The 16,518-nt window shown below is 50.4% G+C and overlaps 2 protein-coding genes across 2 annotated transcripts; both read left to right on the forward strand.

Annotated features, from left to right (window-relative positions):
* The first annotated feature begins 843 nt into the window (after positions 1-843).
* On the forward strand, positions 844-4,738 carry LOC113424242 (extracellular fatty acid-binding protein-like). The gene is made up of 6 exons (XM_087943932.1): positions 844-1,052; positions 1,190-1,326; positions 1,718-1,788; positions 2,384-2,500; positions 3,250-3,351; positions 4,371-4,738. The coding sequence occupies exons 1-6, from the start codon at positions 960-962 to the stop codon at positions 4,391-4,393; spliced, it is 543 nt and encodes a 180-aa protein (XP_087800058.1). The 5' UTR covers positions 844-959; the 3' UTR covers positions 4,394-4,738.
* A 4,909-nt stretch (positions 4,739-9,647) lies between these two features.
* LOC148129461 (major allergen Can f 1-like) lies at positions 9,648-13,773 on the forward strand. The gene is made up of 7 exons (XM_087943926.1): positions 9,648-9,810; positions 10,298-10,437; positions 10,956-11,023; positions 11,518-11,628; positions 12,719-12,820; positions 13,305-13,327; positions 13,681-13,773. The coding sequence occupies exons 1-6, from the start codon at positions 9,727-9,729 to the stop codon at positions 13,325-13,327; spliced, it is 528 nt and encodes a 175-aa protein (XP_087800052.1). The 5' UTR covers positions 9,648-9,726; the 3' UTR covers positions 13,681-13,773.
* Positions 13,774-16,518: the final 2,745 nt, after the last annotated feature.

The raw sequence follows: 16,518 nt of genomic DNA on the forward strand, positions 1-16,518 counted from the left end.
TCTCCTCCTCCTCCTCTTCTTGTTCTTCTTGTTCTTGTTCTTGTTCTTCTTGTTCTTCTTGTTCTTGTTCTTGTTCTTCTTCTTCTTCTTCTTCTTCTTCTTCTTCCCTCCTCCTCCTCCTCTTCTTGTTCTTCTTGTTCTTGTTCTTGTTCTTCTTCTTCTTCTTCTTCTTCTTCTTCTTCTTCTTCTTCTTCTTCTTCTTCTTCTTCTTCTTCTTCTTCTTCTTCTTCTTCTCCTTCTCCTTCTCCTTCTCCTTCTCCTTCTCCTTCTCCTTCTCCTTCTCCTTCTCCTTCTCCTTCTTCTTCTCTGCCAGTCTTATCAATCACATGTTTTCACACAACTCTCCACCTATAACATTTCAAACACAAGCTTTTGTTTTTATAACGCCCGTGAAAACAGGATCTCCCTGTTTTTAAACAACGGGAATGTCTGAATCGGATCCAAGTTTCAGCCCTAAAGCTGCTGCCCGGTTGGAGAGGGGTGTCTCATTTCAAGGCTGCCTTCTCTATCGCTCTCTTGACCATGAAAACTCTCTGGCTGCCATTGCTGTGGTCTCAGTCGTGCCTGAGCTGCCTGGAGGGCATTCCAGATGTTCCCTTGGCTTTGGGTGCCGCCGTCTTGCTGCGAAAGGAGAGGAGGGACAAGCAGGGCCCAGAGGGCAGAGGGCAGCTGTCTTTGGCCAACCTCCACCTTGAGGGTAGGGGGAGAAAGCAGCCAGGCTGGCTTTCCTGACTGGACACCACCCAAAAGCCTCCAGGCTCCTAGGCCGGGCACAGCAATGGCTCTTTGTGCCAGTTGAGACAATCGCCCTTTGTGCGGGCAGCGATGACCTTTTCCGGCGCCAGTTCAGAGACGATGCCGGCCATTGGGAGGGGAAGGGATGTCCGAGTGCTATAAAAGCCACTGACCTCCAGGAACAGCTTCTCCAAGGTTTAGCAGGGACCAAGCACCTGGGCAGGATGAAGCTGCTTTGGCTGGCTGCCTTGGGGATCGCCTTTCTCTGTCTTCCGGCTTTGGCCTCTGAAGAGGTCCAGCAATGCGCCCAAGGGGAGGTAAGTGAGCCAGGCTGCCTCTCCCTGCAAAAGAGCCCCCCGATAAGCTGAGCAGGAGGCAGGGCATCGAGATGGGCTGCCCTGCTCCCACTTCCCTGGCACGGCCGCCAGCCAAGCTGACCAAACTTTGTCCCCAGCTTCTAGGGCAGTGGTACGTTCACGCCATAGCCTCCAATTGTGAATGGATGGTGCGCTTTGTGGTTAAGGAGATGATGACCTCCAATGTAACCAGCCAGGGCGAAGGAAGCTTCAACGTCTCTGTCCGCTTCATGACGTAAGTGCTGGGCCAAAACCTGGGCCCATGGCCCCTGCCTTCTGCCCCCTGGCCTGGTTGGCTGGGAGGGTGGGCCCTTGTGCCTTGGAGAAGGGGATGCTGGATTTCAGCCGCACCCAGGCCCGCCTGTCCTGGAATGCCTGCCGTGGCCCCAGGCGATCTCAGTGGGGATTTAAAAAGAACCAACATTTTTTAAGCAGGAGAACAAGGCTGTTCCAAGAAGCAGAGCCCCCTCCCCTCCCAACAGCTCTTGAAGGATTGAAGTTGGGGGGGGGAGCTGAGTGAGGCCAGCCTCTCTCTTGGCATCTTCCCTCTCTGGCCAAGAGAGCAGCAGTGCCTGGAGGCTGGTTCTGCAGCACCTAATGGCTCGTGCCGTGGCTTAATTCTACAGGGAATTCGGACCCATGGACGCGGAGATGACCTACACAAAACAGGAGAACGGGAAATACTTGCAGAGAAGCGGTTGGTATAGGTCGGAGGGGCTCCTCTGTCGCCAGAGGGCATCTAGCCTGGTCCCTTCCTCTGGAGACCCGCGGTGATCTCCCAACGTGGGTCCTGCTCAGGAGAGCCCAGGACCCCCAGCCCAGCTCCCTTTAGGGCTTAGCAAATCAGGGAGGGGCTGGAAAAGCGCCCTGGACCATCCTGGGTTTCTCTGCTCCAAATGAGCAGAGCTATTAATCCACCTTCTGGAGATGATTTAAGGGCCCTCTTTCACGCCTTTGCAAAAGACGTTGAAACCGAGGAACTCCCTTCCACTTGAAACATCTGGGCCACAGTCTACCCAGTTGAGAGGAGTTAACCTTTCAAGCTGCCCATTGAGGATTGAATCAGCCAAAATGAAACCTTTTTTTTTTTTTTTTTCTTTTTTTGGTACTTAACTGATTTCACGTTGAGGCACTGTTTACATATGTGGCTCCTGTGCTAAATGGAGGCTAATAATAGAATAAAATATCAGTTTGGCTTTTAAGAATGCGCCCAGGAGGATTTCAGGACAGGACGAACCTGCTTTGGCCCGTGCACTCACTCGGGGTGGCCTTCTTCTTTCTCTTTCTGCCAGAATGGGGGGACAAAATTTTAGAGAAGCGGGAGACGGATTGCAAGACCTACATCATCACCAATGTCAAAGACGTGAATGAGAACGATGGCAAATTTTGCAGTTTTGCATCGTTCTACGGTGGGTATCCAGAGCGCCAAGGGGGGAGGTGGGGGAGAAGGAAAATGGCCCAAGACTTATTCCTTCATTTGCACGTCCCTCTTCTGACCAGCGGTGATTCTGGGTTGCAAAAGGAGGCTCTCTCTCTGTGAGGCCCCTTGCCCCAAAATGAAAAGGACGGGAGGGAAGATCCACACCTGGTCCTCCTCCATCTCTCCCTTTTGGGTAGCCAGGTGGCCTACCTAAGATGGACCCGCGAAGGATTCTCACCCTGAACAGTCCGAGGGTTTGAGATCAATGCAACCAATGCCTAACCCTCTGGAGAGGGGCAGTCCTGCCGGGCAGAGGCTACCCTCCCCTCTGATGGGGAGACAGGGGTGGCCATGGGGTCAGCCACGTCAGCAGCATGGCCTGGAGTGCTCCAAGAGTGTCCCCGCTTCTGGCTTTGTGTTTCTGGCTCCACCTGCTGCAAGAAATCAACAACCAGCTTCTCCTTCCAGCCTGACCCAGACCCAACTTTTCCCTGGGCTCAGCTGAACCCCTGGCCCATCACGGGGCCCACGTCGATCAGGTGTCACTCTGGCACCGCCAAGATCAGGGTGGATTCCATCTTCAGGGCTTTCTTTGGGATGGAAAAGGTGTCCCCGTCTTCATGCCTATTGGTGTCCATCCTAAATGAAGGGCCTTCTCCCCACAGACATCTGGGGGTGTGAGGGGAGAGAGAGATCCAAGAAACCCGTTCAGGCCTGCCTCTTCTTTCCTTTCTGCAGGCAGGATGATGTCTATATCCAATGCCGGGAAGCAGTCCTTCATAGACTTTGCTATGGACTTGCAGATAGACAGAGAGCAGATATTCTTTTTGCCCAAGAAAGGTAAGATGCCAAGATGGGCCTCCGTCAAAGGGCTTCTCTCTCTCTGAGAAGCCAAGAAAGAAGGACGCCTTCATTCCACTGGGGGGGGGGGGGGGCGGGAAGCTTCTCCAGATCGTCTATAAAATCGCCCACCTGGCAAGCGTCTTTGGCCAGGATCTTTTATGGCCTTCCTTGCTCGGATGTTCCCTGAATTCACTTATTTATTTATTTTTATTTATTTGGTTTGTCAATTGCTTACAAGATAATAGGTATAAGAATAAACATGAGTATGAATACAGGAAATAGGTACGAATAAATGGGGACAATAGGACAGGGACGGGAGGCACAATGGTGCACTTATGCACGCCCCTTATAGACCTCTTAGGAATGGGTATTCTCTCCCTTCCTTTCTCTCCTCCATCCATTCTTTTCTCTCCTTCCTTCCTTCCTTCCTTCCTTCCTTCCTTCCTTCCTTCCTTCCTTCCTTCCTTCCTTCCTTCCTTCCTTCCTTCCTTCCTTCCTTCCTTCCTTCTCCTTCCCTGTTCTCCTTCCTTCCCCCTTCCTTCTTTCCTTCCTTCCTTTATTTTTTATTTTATTTATTTATTTGATTTGTCAATCGCTTACAAGATAATAAGTATAAGAATAAACATGAGTAAGAATACAGGAAATAGGTACAAATACATGGGGACAATAGGACAGGGACGGGAGGCACGATGGTGCACTTATGCACGCCCCCTTACAGACCTCTTAGGAATGGGTTGAAGTCAATAGTGGATAGTTTGAGATTAAAGGAGTGGGGGGGGGGATTTGAGGATGTAATAACGGAGTCAGGTAGGGCATTCCAGGCATTGACCGCTTTGTTGCTGAAGTCATACTTTCTGCAATCAAGTTTGGAGCGGTTTACCTTGAGTTTGTATCGGTTGTGTGTGCTCTTGTATTGTTGCGGTTGAAGCTGAAGTACAGTAGTCATTGTGAAACGGTTGCGGTTGCTGGGAATGAAAAGCAGGCAATAACTGAGCGATAACTTGGTGTGTCCACAGATGCCGCTACAAAATCTGACTAGCCGAGTCTCACGGGGAAGACCTTAACGCCAGAGGGACCATTTTCCGGGCAAGCAACTCCCGGGCTGGGGACCCCACTCTCCTCGCTCCAGGTCTGGATCCCTCTGTCAGTACGTGGCAATGACAGAGGGGGTGAGTGGTCTGGGACACCCAGAAGACCCTTCCAGAGGGATTCCCTTTTGGCTCCTGTGCTGTTTTCCCTGGAACGACGAGAGCAGAAGCATCGGAAACTCCACCTCCACCAGCCGCTCTGTGCAATTTTGTCTTCACTAAAACATAAACACCTCTGATAAATGCATAATAAAAAACATCCCTGATAAATGCATAATAAATGCATCTCTTTTGTGGCATGTTTTTTTTAAATAAATTTTTAATCAAACAAAAAAGAAAGACATTTAAAAACAATGAATGCGGTGCATACATCCTGACACACCTACTTCTCTTACATCATTAAGTAATAAATATAAAAAATAATACAAATTTACATATATACATAAACTTTCAGTCATCTTTGGTACACTTATTTGTTCCTTTTTTCAACCAGTGGTAAAACTTCTCCCAAATTTTATAATAATCAGATTCGGTCTTATTTTTTAATTCTTGAGTTAATTTATCCATTTCAGCGCACATCCAAATTTTTCTGAGTATTTCCATCTCCTCTGGCATTTCATTACCTTTCCATCTTTGGGCAAAGTCTAACCTTGCAGCAGTGGTGACATGGACTATTAAGTATGTTACATCTTTATTATAGTCTCCCACATTAATTCCCAGTAAAAAGATTTCAGGTCTAAATTCTATTTTAATTTTACACATCTTTCCTATCCAATTCTTAATTTTCAGCCAATATATTTGGGCTTTTTTGCAATTCCACCACAAGTGATAATATGTTCCAATTTCTTTATCACACTTCCAACATTTGGGAGATAGTTTCGGATACATTTTTGTTTTCTGGCATGTTTGTGTGTACATTAAAAAAAACAAACCCATTGTTGGAAGTTAAAACCCACCCTCTCCTGGAAAAATGAAATATCCCAGGAAATACTAAAAAGGCAGAATATTTACCCTAAAAAGAGAAGTAGAAACTCAAAAGCAGAAGCTCACCCCCTCCTTTGGTAATCGGTGGGCCATTAAGGCCTGGGACAGAATATTTTACATAACAGAGATCTCCAGGTACACCTATAGGAATTACCCAAAGGCCTTTTCATTACATCATCATCCAGCAAGGTTCAACTAAGCCTGGGACTCAGGACAGCCTACAGAGTTGCCCCTGCATGGCCCCACGGGAGTCTGACAACCAGTCAGAATACAAGCTATCTGAAGATTTGGGAAAATGGGATAAATTAAGACTATCCTTCATGGGAAGGATAGCTGCAATAAAGATGAACGTATTACCTAAATTACTATTCATTTTTCAAAATGCTCCCATAAAATTGGGGAAAGTTTTTTGATAATTTGAATAAAATAACATCAAATTTTATATGGCAAAAGAAAAAACCAAGAGTCAAACTGAAGTTGTGCAAGATAGATGAGAGAGCGAGAGAGAGAGCGAGAGTAGGAGAATGGTATAACTGATGTCACAAATAACTGCAAAAAACATATATAGAACTTGGTTTTTTTTTAAGGTGAAATTTAATAAACTTTAAAAAAAGAGAGATAAGTGGGAGGACAGGCTTCATCTGCCCCATTGGGCTACTCACACACACCCCATCACCAGTGGCATTAAAACTGAAGGGAGAAAAATTTTCCATTTCTGATCACTCAGCAGGTCAGAAAGAAATGCCAACATCAACATCTCAAATCACGAGCCCAGCTTCGCTCGGAACATTGTGCATCCAGTCCACTGCACTCGTATTCAGGTGCCAACTCGCACAGGGTGATCTTTTTTTAAAAAAAATATTAAATTACTTTATTAAATAAATTTATAGACATGCATTAAAATCAAAACATCCCATTTATTGCAACACAAGCAAATACAGTGTTCGCTCTAATTGACAACTCTCTCATTGTATCAAATATTCATTCACTTATTTAGATGTCATACTAAATTTCATTCAAATTATTTATCACAAATAAATTTTACATATAGTTTTACGAATTTCCATCATACCCTTTTATTTGACTTTGTATTCCTTTCTTGTCTATCTTCCAGCCAACTGTACCATAAGTTCCAAATTTCATGGTATTCCGACTCCTCTTTGTTTCTGAGTTCCATTGATAACCTGTCCATTTCTGCATATTCCAAGATTTTCTTTATGATCATAAATTCGGGGTGTGTGTGTGTGTTTTTGCATTTCCAATTTTGGGCAAAGGTGAGCCTTGCTGCCATTAATATATGGAGTATTATAATAGCTTTTTTTTTTTTTTTTTACTAATTTTCTGATTAGGATTCCTAATAAAAATATCTCTGGTTTCAACTCAATTTTAACTTTTGTGATTTCTTCCAACCAATTTTTAATTTTCCTCCAATAGCTTTTTGCTTTTGGGCAGGTCCGCCACATATGATAGTAGCTTCCCTGCTTATAGTCACACTTCCAACAGCTCACCAAATGGTTGAGAAACATTTTTGCAACAGCGATAACACATTTTGTACAAATTCTCCTTGTAAGTTGCTGATAAAAGTTAATTTATAATTTATTGCCCATAGGCTTTTCCCAATCTTCCAAATTAATGTTGTATTCAAGGTGATCTTTTGAGCGGCCATCCAAGGAAGCGAGCTGGAAGTTGATCATCCTTTTAGATGAGCAGGATCTTTGCCAGGGCAAACAGCTCTTCTGACCTGTGGGGCCGCCAGAGATTATCCTGCAGGGTGCATTTCAGTTGCAAGCCTCAAATGTGTCAACGTGCCTGTTTGTTGCGGTGCCTTCTGGGGAAGCGCAGGTGACAGGGTCCTTCTGAAGTCCTCAGTTCATCCTTTAAAAAAAAATAAAAATATTTTGCCTTGGTAATGGGGACACTCCTCCAGCCAGAAAAAAATAGGGAATTGTGCAAACAACGAGGAAGGGACTTGTCCAACGGTTGCTCAAAACTCTCGGCGGGGCGAGGTGGTAGAAAAACTCTGGAAGTGTGTCCCTGGGTGTATGCAGAGAAGGAGGAGCTGTGGGAAGAGAGAGGGAGTTGTGGGGGGACAGGCTGTGATCCAGCAAGGAGCCCCCCCCCAGTTCCTGCTCCCCTTTTCAGTTTTATTCTCATGTCATCGCCATAGAAGCCTGCAGGAAGGAGGGTGGGTGCTGACTGCGGTGCTCTCTTGAGTGGCGAATACCACCAGGAGACTGAAGGAAGATCTGGAGTTGCTTTCAAAGCCTCGGAGACTGTGGAGGAGTTCAAAGGCTGCAGAGCCCCCCCCCCCTCAATTTATTTATTTATTTATTTGATTTGTCAATCGCTTACAAGATACAGGTATAAGAATAAATAGATACTGATAAGAAAAATAAAAAGAAACAATAGGACAGGGACGGTAGGCACGTTGGTGCGCTTATGCACGCCCCCTACAGACCTCTTAGGAAAGGGGTGAGGTCAATAGTGGACAGTCTAAGGTTAAAGTTTTTGGGGGTTTGGGGAAGAAACCCCAGAGTCAGGTAGAGTATTCCAGACATTGACCACTCTGTTGCTGAAGTCGCATTTTCTTCAATCAAGTTTGGTTCGGTTTTTTACCTTGAGTTTGTATCTATTGTGTGCTCTTGTATTTTTATGGTTGAAGCTGAAGTATTCATTGACAGGTAGGACATTGCAATGTATGATTTTATATACTATACTTAGATCGGACCGAAGGCGGCGTAGTTCTAGGTTTTCCTGGTCTAGAATTTCAAGTCTGGTGGCATAAGGTATTCTGCAACGAGTAGAGGAATGGAGAACTCTTCTTGTAAAATATTTCTGGACTTTCTCGACTGTGTAAATATCAGATACATAATGTGGGTTCCAGACTGATGAGCTGTATTCGAGTATTGGTCTAGCAAATGTTTTGTATGCTCTAGTTAGTAGTGTGATATTACCAGAGAAGAAGCTACGTAGGATTAGATTAACAACTCTTAATGCCTTTTTGGCTATGTAGTTACAGTGGGCTCTAGCACTTAGATCATTAGAGATGAGTACTCCAAGAATTTGGGACCAACCAGGCAGGAGCAGAAGGAGGCTTAGGAGATGCTGGACAACCCCTTGAGATTTCCTGCTGTGTCAAAGCCTTTTTCATCCGCAGAAAGGGAGGAAGGGAAGAAAAGTCAAGCCCCTCCCCCCAGGAACATCTCTCACCTCCCACATCCGATATGGCAGCCAAGCCCCTGTCCCTATTCTGGCAGTACGTTCGGCCATGGAGGTTGTTAAGGAGACATTGTAGAGTTATTTGTCCGGAATGGTACATGTCCTTTCCCATGGAGTGGCAGAGAGAAAGAGGGCACCATTTGGGTGCCTCCTCCATTTAAGGAGAAACTATGCCCCTTCTTGCCAACACAGCGGAGGCCACCTGGCATGGCTCAGCTGCCCAGTGAAGGAGTGACTAGTTCTGCTCTCTCCTCTGAGATCTGCTTGCAAGAACGGATCCGCCACTTCGGATGGGCTGTAAAATCAGGGGGCTTTTAGGCCAAAGGATCCACGGAGTCCCTCCGGAGAGGTTCAGAGGGATAAAGCAGGGGGCACTGAGAGCTTGCTCCCTTGTGTGGGAACGGTGGCCCTGAGGCCCTGAAGGTGACACTGCCTGTGCCTACTGCCTCCTTGGGGAACCGCCATTCCCTGGAGCGGGTGAGGGGTGACTCTTGGAACAGAACGAGGCAGGGAAGGAGCATTGTCTCCACTCTCCTCTCCCCACAAAGGTTGCTTTGTGCCATGCCACATCACCCCTTGAGCACCTGAGGACACCACGGCCCCTGACTCCATCTTCTCCTCTGTTCTCTCCACCTGCTTGCTAGTTTTGCATTTTAGCCAAGCCTCCGACCTTTCTCGCCCGGCTCCAAACAAAGAGGGAGGCCTTTCCCGGTGGGCTGCAGGCCAAATGCCCACCGGGTCCGGAGCCAATGCAAACGTCCCCTGTTTGGAGAACGTCAATGGGTAAGGTCAGCCTGCCAGCCGGGGCCCTCGTGGCATCGGGGCCCAGCCAAGAAAAACCGCATTATCTTGATGGTTGAAGAACGTCAGCCTGGCACCAGGGGCCCTCGTGGCATCGGGGCCCAGCCAAGAATAACCCTGTTATCTCGGTGGTTGCACGCCTGGATGGAGGTGACGCAAAGCTCTGTGAGGTTGGAGGGCACAGGGAGCCCTATAAGAGCAGGAACCCCTGCAAACACCAGCCACCTGCCTCTGAGTCTCAGAATATTCTTCGGCTGAGTTGGAGAAACGACTGAACAAGATGAAATCCTTGCTGTTCGCTTTGGGCCTCGCCCTCTGCTATGTCGTGCAGGCTGAACGATTTGAGGATTTTGATCATAGTAAGGTGAGTCCATGTGGCTGGGGGCCCTTCCCTGCCCCCTCCCATCAGAGGAACCCAAGCGTCAGAAGCTGCCCCTCCTCGGGCACAAGGGGAGAGCTGGGGTCTCTGCCTTCCCCCTGCAGTGGAGCCGCCAGGGCCCTTCCTCACTTGGGAGGAGACAGCAATTGAACAAAACTGGGATATATATTTTTTTACGCACTGTGCAAAAATTCATCCCTAAATATGCACTTGGGGGGAATTTCTCCTCAAGCCGACTCTTTCCAAATGCATCTTTCCAGACAGCACCTTTTAACTGAAATGAAATCCTCAGAGAAGTCATTTGGGTGGGTGGGTGGGTGGGTGTCCCTGAAGGGTCTGCGAGGCTGCTTCCCGGTCAGGTGGATTGCATCTCTCTCCTGAAGACGGGCAGCCTCCCTGGCACAAAGGCTTCCGGGGGGTTGCTCCTTCTGCAAATGCCAGCTGGGTCCCTAACGCTGCCTTTGACCCCCAGATCAATAGAAACCAGTACGTTACAGCCATGGTGAGCAATTGCAAGAAGATGAAACAAATACTTCCTCACATGAAGGTGACCCCTATCACTTTTGAGCAACAGTCGGCGGATGAAATGAAAATGACCATTGACATGGCGACGTAAGTGCCCCAATTTGCTGCTTGCTCCCGTGATGCCCAAGTGGCCAGGGGTCCAACGGTGCTGCTCTTGGGAGCCGGACAGGCACCCCAAAGGCCTGGAACTGCCCTGGGGCCATTTTCCTCAGCCCTTCTAAAGTCCAGGGAGATCCCCAAGGGAGGAGGACAGAGGCCCCTTAAGGTCACCTTCTCCTGACCTCTCAGCCTCTGGGAGAATGACCGAGGTTGGACAATGGGTGAGCACCCTCAACCAGAGCCCAGGTGGCCCCTGATGGACTTTTGGCAGGCCAGGGTGGAGCCCCCTCATCCAGAGGTGTGTTGGAGGACTAAAGGAAGGGCCTCTGGGACAAGGCCCCCTTCGATAGACCCCAGGGGTCTCAGGCCATGGGTGAGATCAGCTGGAGACCCTGGGGTGGCCCCCTTATTTGGGACAGAAGGACCGTCCGGAAGGGCAGGGGCTTTGCTCATGAGGCCGAGGGGGTCTGAGGAATCCCCTCAGAAGTTTTGGCATCGTTTTGCAGGCAAATGGGATGCAAGGCAATGAATCCGGTGCTCAAGAGAGAAAATGGCGTCTTCACCACTACATGTGGTACGTATGGAAGGAGGTGGGCTGGCTTTTAACAACAGGGGTCCTGGTCGGGGGTTGGGAAAGGAACGAGGCGGGGGCTGGAACGTCCGCTCTGCCCACCTCAGGCCCAGGATCCAGCCTGCTTGCCCAGAGGAGCTAAGAGAGACGAGTCCCTTAAGATCCAAAGGGCCCTGGGCCAGAGAGGGACCAAAGGAGGGGATTCTGGGGCAACCTCTCATTTCTGGGGTGCAAAGAGTTTAGCCCCGTCTCAAGAGAGGTGCATCTTCACCTTCTGAGCCAGCTTCATTGGCACGAGGGGCTTTCTTGAGGTGGGGGAGGGCAGGCAGGTGCCCTTCCGATGCCCTCAATGCTGTCTTCCATCCCAAAGACATCAGGAATGACAAGGAGAAAAGAGCCCTCACATCTCCTACCAGCTGGGGATCACCTGCCCACCTCTTTCTGCTAAAAAAAAACACCATCCACCTGATTTACCGTTGCTTCATTTCCTCTTGCAGGGAAAGGCGGCAAGAAGACCATGAATGAAATAGAAATGAATGCGGCGTCAATGTACACCAGCATAACTCTTTCCCACAGGAAAGGACAGTGCACAATAGTATCACTTGCAGGTGCGTATCTCACCTGGGGAGGAAAGGAAGGACGGCCCAGACCGAGTTTCCATGTCCCATTAATCCACCTTTTTGTTTGAACCCTTTGGAACAGCTGGAAGTATTGAGGGAAATGGCCCATAAACCTGGGTTTGCTTTGCAAAACCAACCATCGTCCTGTGCAAGGCGGTTGGGAAGCCTGCAAGGGAGGACAGAGGGAGGAGCACAACATTAGAGCCCTCCCCCCCATTTCTTCTTCAGCTTCAAAAGCAGGGGAAAGACTCGGGCGTGGGGGCTACATTTGAGGGGGGTCTGGTTTCTGTGGGGACGTCTGTTCCCTTGAGTTGAGCTGTGTCCATAAACTTCCCCATCACCTCCCCTCCCCTGCTGCCCCTTCTGGCGCCACTGCGGTGCCCCTGGGCCTGGGCTTGTAGGAGCGCAGCCCCCTGAGGGTCAATGAACAAGATACTGCTTTGGTCTTTTTTGCTGCCTGCAGAAAGGGAAAACAGTGCATTCCTTAGGTGCCTAGATAATCGCCCTGGCAGACCAAAGTTGTCGGAGCACAAGGATATTACCGGAAAGCATGATTGATGACTCTTGGCTGTGGATGTGTCCCATTGGAGAATATACATCCAGGGAAGACCAGGGTCCAGGGGGAAGTGAATGTTGTATTTTAGTATTGGCTGCATCCAGCTAACGCCAACATGGCCACTTCTAGTAAATCAATTTTCTTTTCCTTGAGAGATGCGGCTAGAGACTTATGATTTGAATGGGGTGGATTGGTTGGAGTCCTGGCAGCGAGCCGATACTAAAATACATCATTCATTTCCCCCTTGACCCCAGTCCTGACACTGAGCTCAGACTCACGTCTGTGTGTCCTCTGGTTGTCACCCGAAAGCCGACGTTCGTCCGGGCCCCCCGACTCTCAACTCTTGAGGACACCCCTTGATTCCATTCGATCAAGGGTGCCACTTGCAAGCAGGGCTGTGCCCCTCAAGAGGAGCCCCTTCCTTTGAGGGTCCTCTCAGAAGCCGTCTGTGCCCCTCCCAACCCCACCCCCACGGGTGGAAAGAGGCCGGGGGCCCACTGAGCTCTCTCTCTCTCTCCACAGTCACCGATATGGAGGACACTCAGGCGGCCCTGGATGGTTTCAGAGACTTTGCTGATAGAGCCGGCCTGGAAAACGAAGAGATCCAAGTCCTGTCCACAGAAGGTAGGCATTTGGGGGCCGCTGTGGGGACCCGGAGCCCCAGCGGGTGGAAGAGAGGCCCGGGGGCATTGTTATGGCGATGACGTTCTGATGCGCCCATTTTGTGCCGCTCAAAGGTGTTGCCCGAGCGGAAGCATCAGTTGAAATCAATTCCTTTCCCAGTTTTCTTGGGGTGGGGGGGGAAGGAAAGGAGGAAGGGGTGTAGTGGAATTCTACCAAGGGGGCCTTGTGTACCAGCAGCAGCAGCCCTGGGGGCAGGATCCGAGAGGGCTGTTGGCACAGCAGGGGCACCCCGACACCTTGGCTTTCCCCGGCATGCCAGGCCAGGAGTAGAGGAGGGGGCTTTGCTTCCCTGCCTTTTTGGGCAGCTGGAGTCCCTGGAGGGGGAGGGGGCAGTGCCCGCTGGGGGCTCCCTTCTCTGCAGAGGCCCAGCTGCGTGGCCAGGGGCCCTGCCCGCATTCAACCTGCTCTTTTCCATTTTCCACAGGGATGTGCCCACGTTCCACTTAGGTAGGTTGATTCCGGTTCTTGGAGCCCGTGGTCCTCTTCGGAAAACTCCCTCCCTTTCACCGACTGCAGGACGCTTCTCCAGAGCGCTGGACCCTGCAAAGGGGTCCATCTGGAGCAGGATTGGGGTGGGGGCTCCTGGCAGTGTCCAGCAGGTTGCCCGGCTGACCATCGATGGGCCACTGCCTGTCAGCATGAAAACTGGGGCTGGGGAGGGAGCTCGCATAGCTGTCCCCAGATGCCCAGGAGGGTCAGGAGCAACTCCAAGTGTCCAAGCAGATTGGGGAGGGGGAGGCGCTGGAGGTTGGGAGAGGCAGCACCCCCCGATTCCGCTCACCCGGCTCCTTTCCTTGCAGGTGACCAGAGTGGAGGCCTCGAAACGGCTGGGAGAAGCGGCTTTTGGGCTTAACTCAAATGCTACATTTCAATAAATAGATTCAGTTCATGCACTTCGGTTTCAATGGGACTTTTTTCTGCATTGGGGGGATATGGAACTATGGAGGTGGGGGCACAATCCAGCCGGGGTGGGGGGGTGGGGAGTGAGGGACAGACCTGAATTTAAAAATGGGGGGAGGTGAGAAATATGAAGGGGAGGGGGTGTTAAAAGACTGGCTGCCCCACTGGGCCACTCCCCGCTGTTCCTCCAGGACTTTTCCCCCCACCCTCCGTGGGGCAGGGCAGGACGGCCTCTCCTGCAAAAGCCCTCCCACCTCAAGGGAGATTTGGGGAAGGGGCAGATCCCTCCCTGCTGTGCCAGCCCAGAGAACCCCCTTCCTCTGAGCCCCCCCCTCCCGCCCTGCCCTCCATCTCCCCACGGGCTGAACCAGAGATCTGGGTCCCAAACTGAGATCCATGCACGGAGAGCTTACCCCCCACCCCATACTCTTCTCCAGCCAGGATGGGCGGCATATCAATTGAATAGACAAGCAAGGAAAGAAATAAACCTGAAAGAGGGAGGGGGAGATCTCGGAGGATCAGTGGTTGGGGGTGGCCAGGGGCTTCCTGGCCCTACACCCCCCCACCACTTGAGAGCAAAAGGTGGAGGAATATCAGGGACCATCTGGAAACCTTCACCGAGGGAACTGCAATAAAACTCTTCCCTTCCTGCCTTTGGACCTGACCAGGGTCGGTCCGAGCCCATCTCTTTGCCTAGCCCTACTGGACACAAGCTGGCCTTCCAACAAAGCCCCCCCCGAAAGCCCATTTAGACAGGAGCCCCTCCAGGAGTCCCAGGGCAGCCCAAAGAAGGAGCTGCAAGGCAGAAGCAAGCGGAGGAACCCCAATATTCAGTCCGTGGCCAGGGGCAGCCCCCCCCCTTCTGTCCACAGTCCACCTGTTGTGGTTCACCGGCTGCCGGTGCAGATGGCAGCAGAACCGGACAGTGAGGAAGAAAGGGGACCAGTCAGGGAGGCTGGAGAGGACTCAGATGAGGGTCCTGCGTCCAATGCGGGGATGGGGTCGGGACCATCTGGGAGTTATGTGCTGACTCCGGAGCCTCCAGAATCTGACAGCAGCGAGGCAGAGGAATGAGGGGAGCCTATTCCCAGTGCGCGTGTGCGCAGACCTGCTAGAAGGCGAGAGCAGCTGAAACAAAAGGGGTGACTCAGGAGTAAGGCTGGGAGGTGATTACCCCTCCCACAAGGGATGAAAGTCAGACCTCAATGATGAAAGCTTTGCAGGAAGCAAAGCAGTTCAATTAGATTCCAAGTCCTCTTTGAAGCTCTTTGTACTCTGGTTAGTTTTTTTTGGTACTTTGGTTGGGTTCTGTTATACTTCTGTTTTTGGCAACATTCCACAACACTGAAAGGAGTGTGCTTATCTTGGGGAACTGTTTATAATTAGTTCTGACTGGGAGCGCAAGTCATTCCCAGCATTGCAATAAAATAGTTTTTGCTTTTAAAATAAGTTTGAGTTTAAGTACGTTTGACAAAGCCTGGGTCAGAATACCACCATTCCCCCCAAGGGAATCTACCGCCTGCAAGGTCTGCCCTGGGAGCCCACCCTGGCCCTCCCTCCCTTTCCAAGAAGGTTGGCAAAGTAAAACCATCTCCAACCCTGGATTGAAATCAGACCATTTCCTTCATGGGATTCAGAAGGACCTGATCAAACCTTCTCCCTCCCCTGTTGCTTTTAATTCTTCGGCCATGTTGCTCACACTTCTACAAAATCAGGAATCAGGGAAATCACCGTGCGGTTGTTTACTTGGTGCCCGTGTGAGCCCAGATTGAAGTGTGGTACAATTTTGGCCATTGGACTCTTGGTGGCAAACTCCGAATTGGAAGTCCGATTCTGCTTGCAACCAACCATCCGAGAAAGAGCACCACTAGGAAGAGATTCCCTATTCTAGATAGTTGTGTTGATCCAATTTCCCCCGCTGTGGCTTGGCTTTGGAGCAGTTTAATCTGTGCCCCCTCCCCAGAATAAAAACCTTAAGCCCGCACTCTGCTGAGCCGTCAGCAAGTGAGGTCAGGGTGCCTGGATCAACAGAGGAGCCGCTTCAATTCCATCCTCCGCAAATAGAAGCCAGAAAGGGCCCAGGGCAGGTGGCAGGCAGAGCCCAGCTGGCGCCACGAAAGAAGAGATGGAAGAGAGCTGGCAAGCAAGCAGCTCTCTTCCTCCTCTGCCGAATGACCACAGCCTGCAGAGAGGCAGAGAAGTCCACCTGCCCAGGTGAGCAGCAGGCAGGTGGACTCTGAGGAGCACAGACAACATCGTCACCCCTTTGGAGATAGGAAATGAAGCTTCACGAAGAGAAAAAACAACAACTGGTTATTCGTTCCAAACCTTCTACCTGTCCAGAAGCAAAACTGGGAAGTAGTTTAGGAAGCAATGAGTAGAGGCTCATAGGCAGAGACGCCGGGGGCTCCTGAATCTGACCTCTTCCAAATTTAGCCACCACCCCCACCCCTTATTATAAGGCAGGAGGAGCATGATGTGAATGAAGAATGCTAGGACTGGCACAAGGAGGCAAGGGGCCCCCTTTCTTCCTGGCACTCCAGCTGTGGAAATTCCCCCACCCTTGAACTTAGCCATCCGCCCTGGTTTAAGCTTGCCCTGAAGGGAGGGGCTGGTGGCGGGGAGGGGGGAAGCTCTCTTAATGGGGAAGAGTGGCCTGGAGGGAAATTGGACCAAAAGGCAAGAGGGAAACTAGGGAGATTCCTGTCCAGGTCATTTTGCATGCGCCAAAGTTGTCT

This window comes from Notechis scutatus, chromosome 15, assembly GCF_049901735.1.
Source record: "Notechis scutatus isolate UNSWTSFEM ecotype Mainland chromosome 15, rNotScu1.2, whole genome shotgun sequence".
NCBI lineage: Eukaryota > Metazoa > Chordata > Lepidosauria > Squamata > Elapidae > Notechis > Notechis scutatus.

Bases quoted from the DNA above. Each gene is read 5' to 3' on its own strand.
- LOC113424242 (XM_087943932.1), top strand. From the start codon at position 960: ATGAAGCTGCTTTGGCTGGCTGCCTTGGGGATCGCCTTTCTCTGTCTT. The intron at 1,053-1,189 runs GTAAGTGAGCCA...CTTTGTCCCCAG, and splicing joins AGCAATGCGCCCAAGGGGAG to CTTCTAGGGCAGTGGTACGT. The intron at 1,327-1,717 runs GTAAGTGCTGGG...TTAATTCTACAG, and splicing joins GTCTCTGTCCGCTTCATGAC to GGAATTCGGACCCATGGACG.
- LOC148129461 (XM_087943926.1), top strand. From the start codon at position 9,727: ATGAAATCCTTGCTGTTCGCTTTGGGCCTCGCCCTCTGCTATGTCGTG. The intron at 9,811-10,297 runs GTGAGTCCATGT...TTTGACCCCCAG, and splicing joins AGGATTTTGATCATAGTAAG to ATCAATAGAAACCAGTACGT. The intron at 11,024-11,517 runs GTACGTATGGAA...TTCCTCTTGCAG, and splicing joins CGTCTTCACCACTACATGTG to GGAAAGGCGGCAAGAAGACC.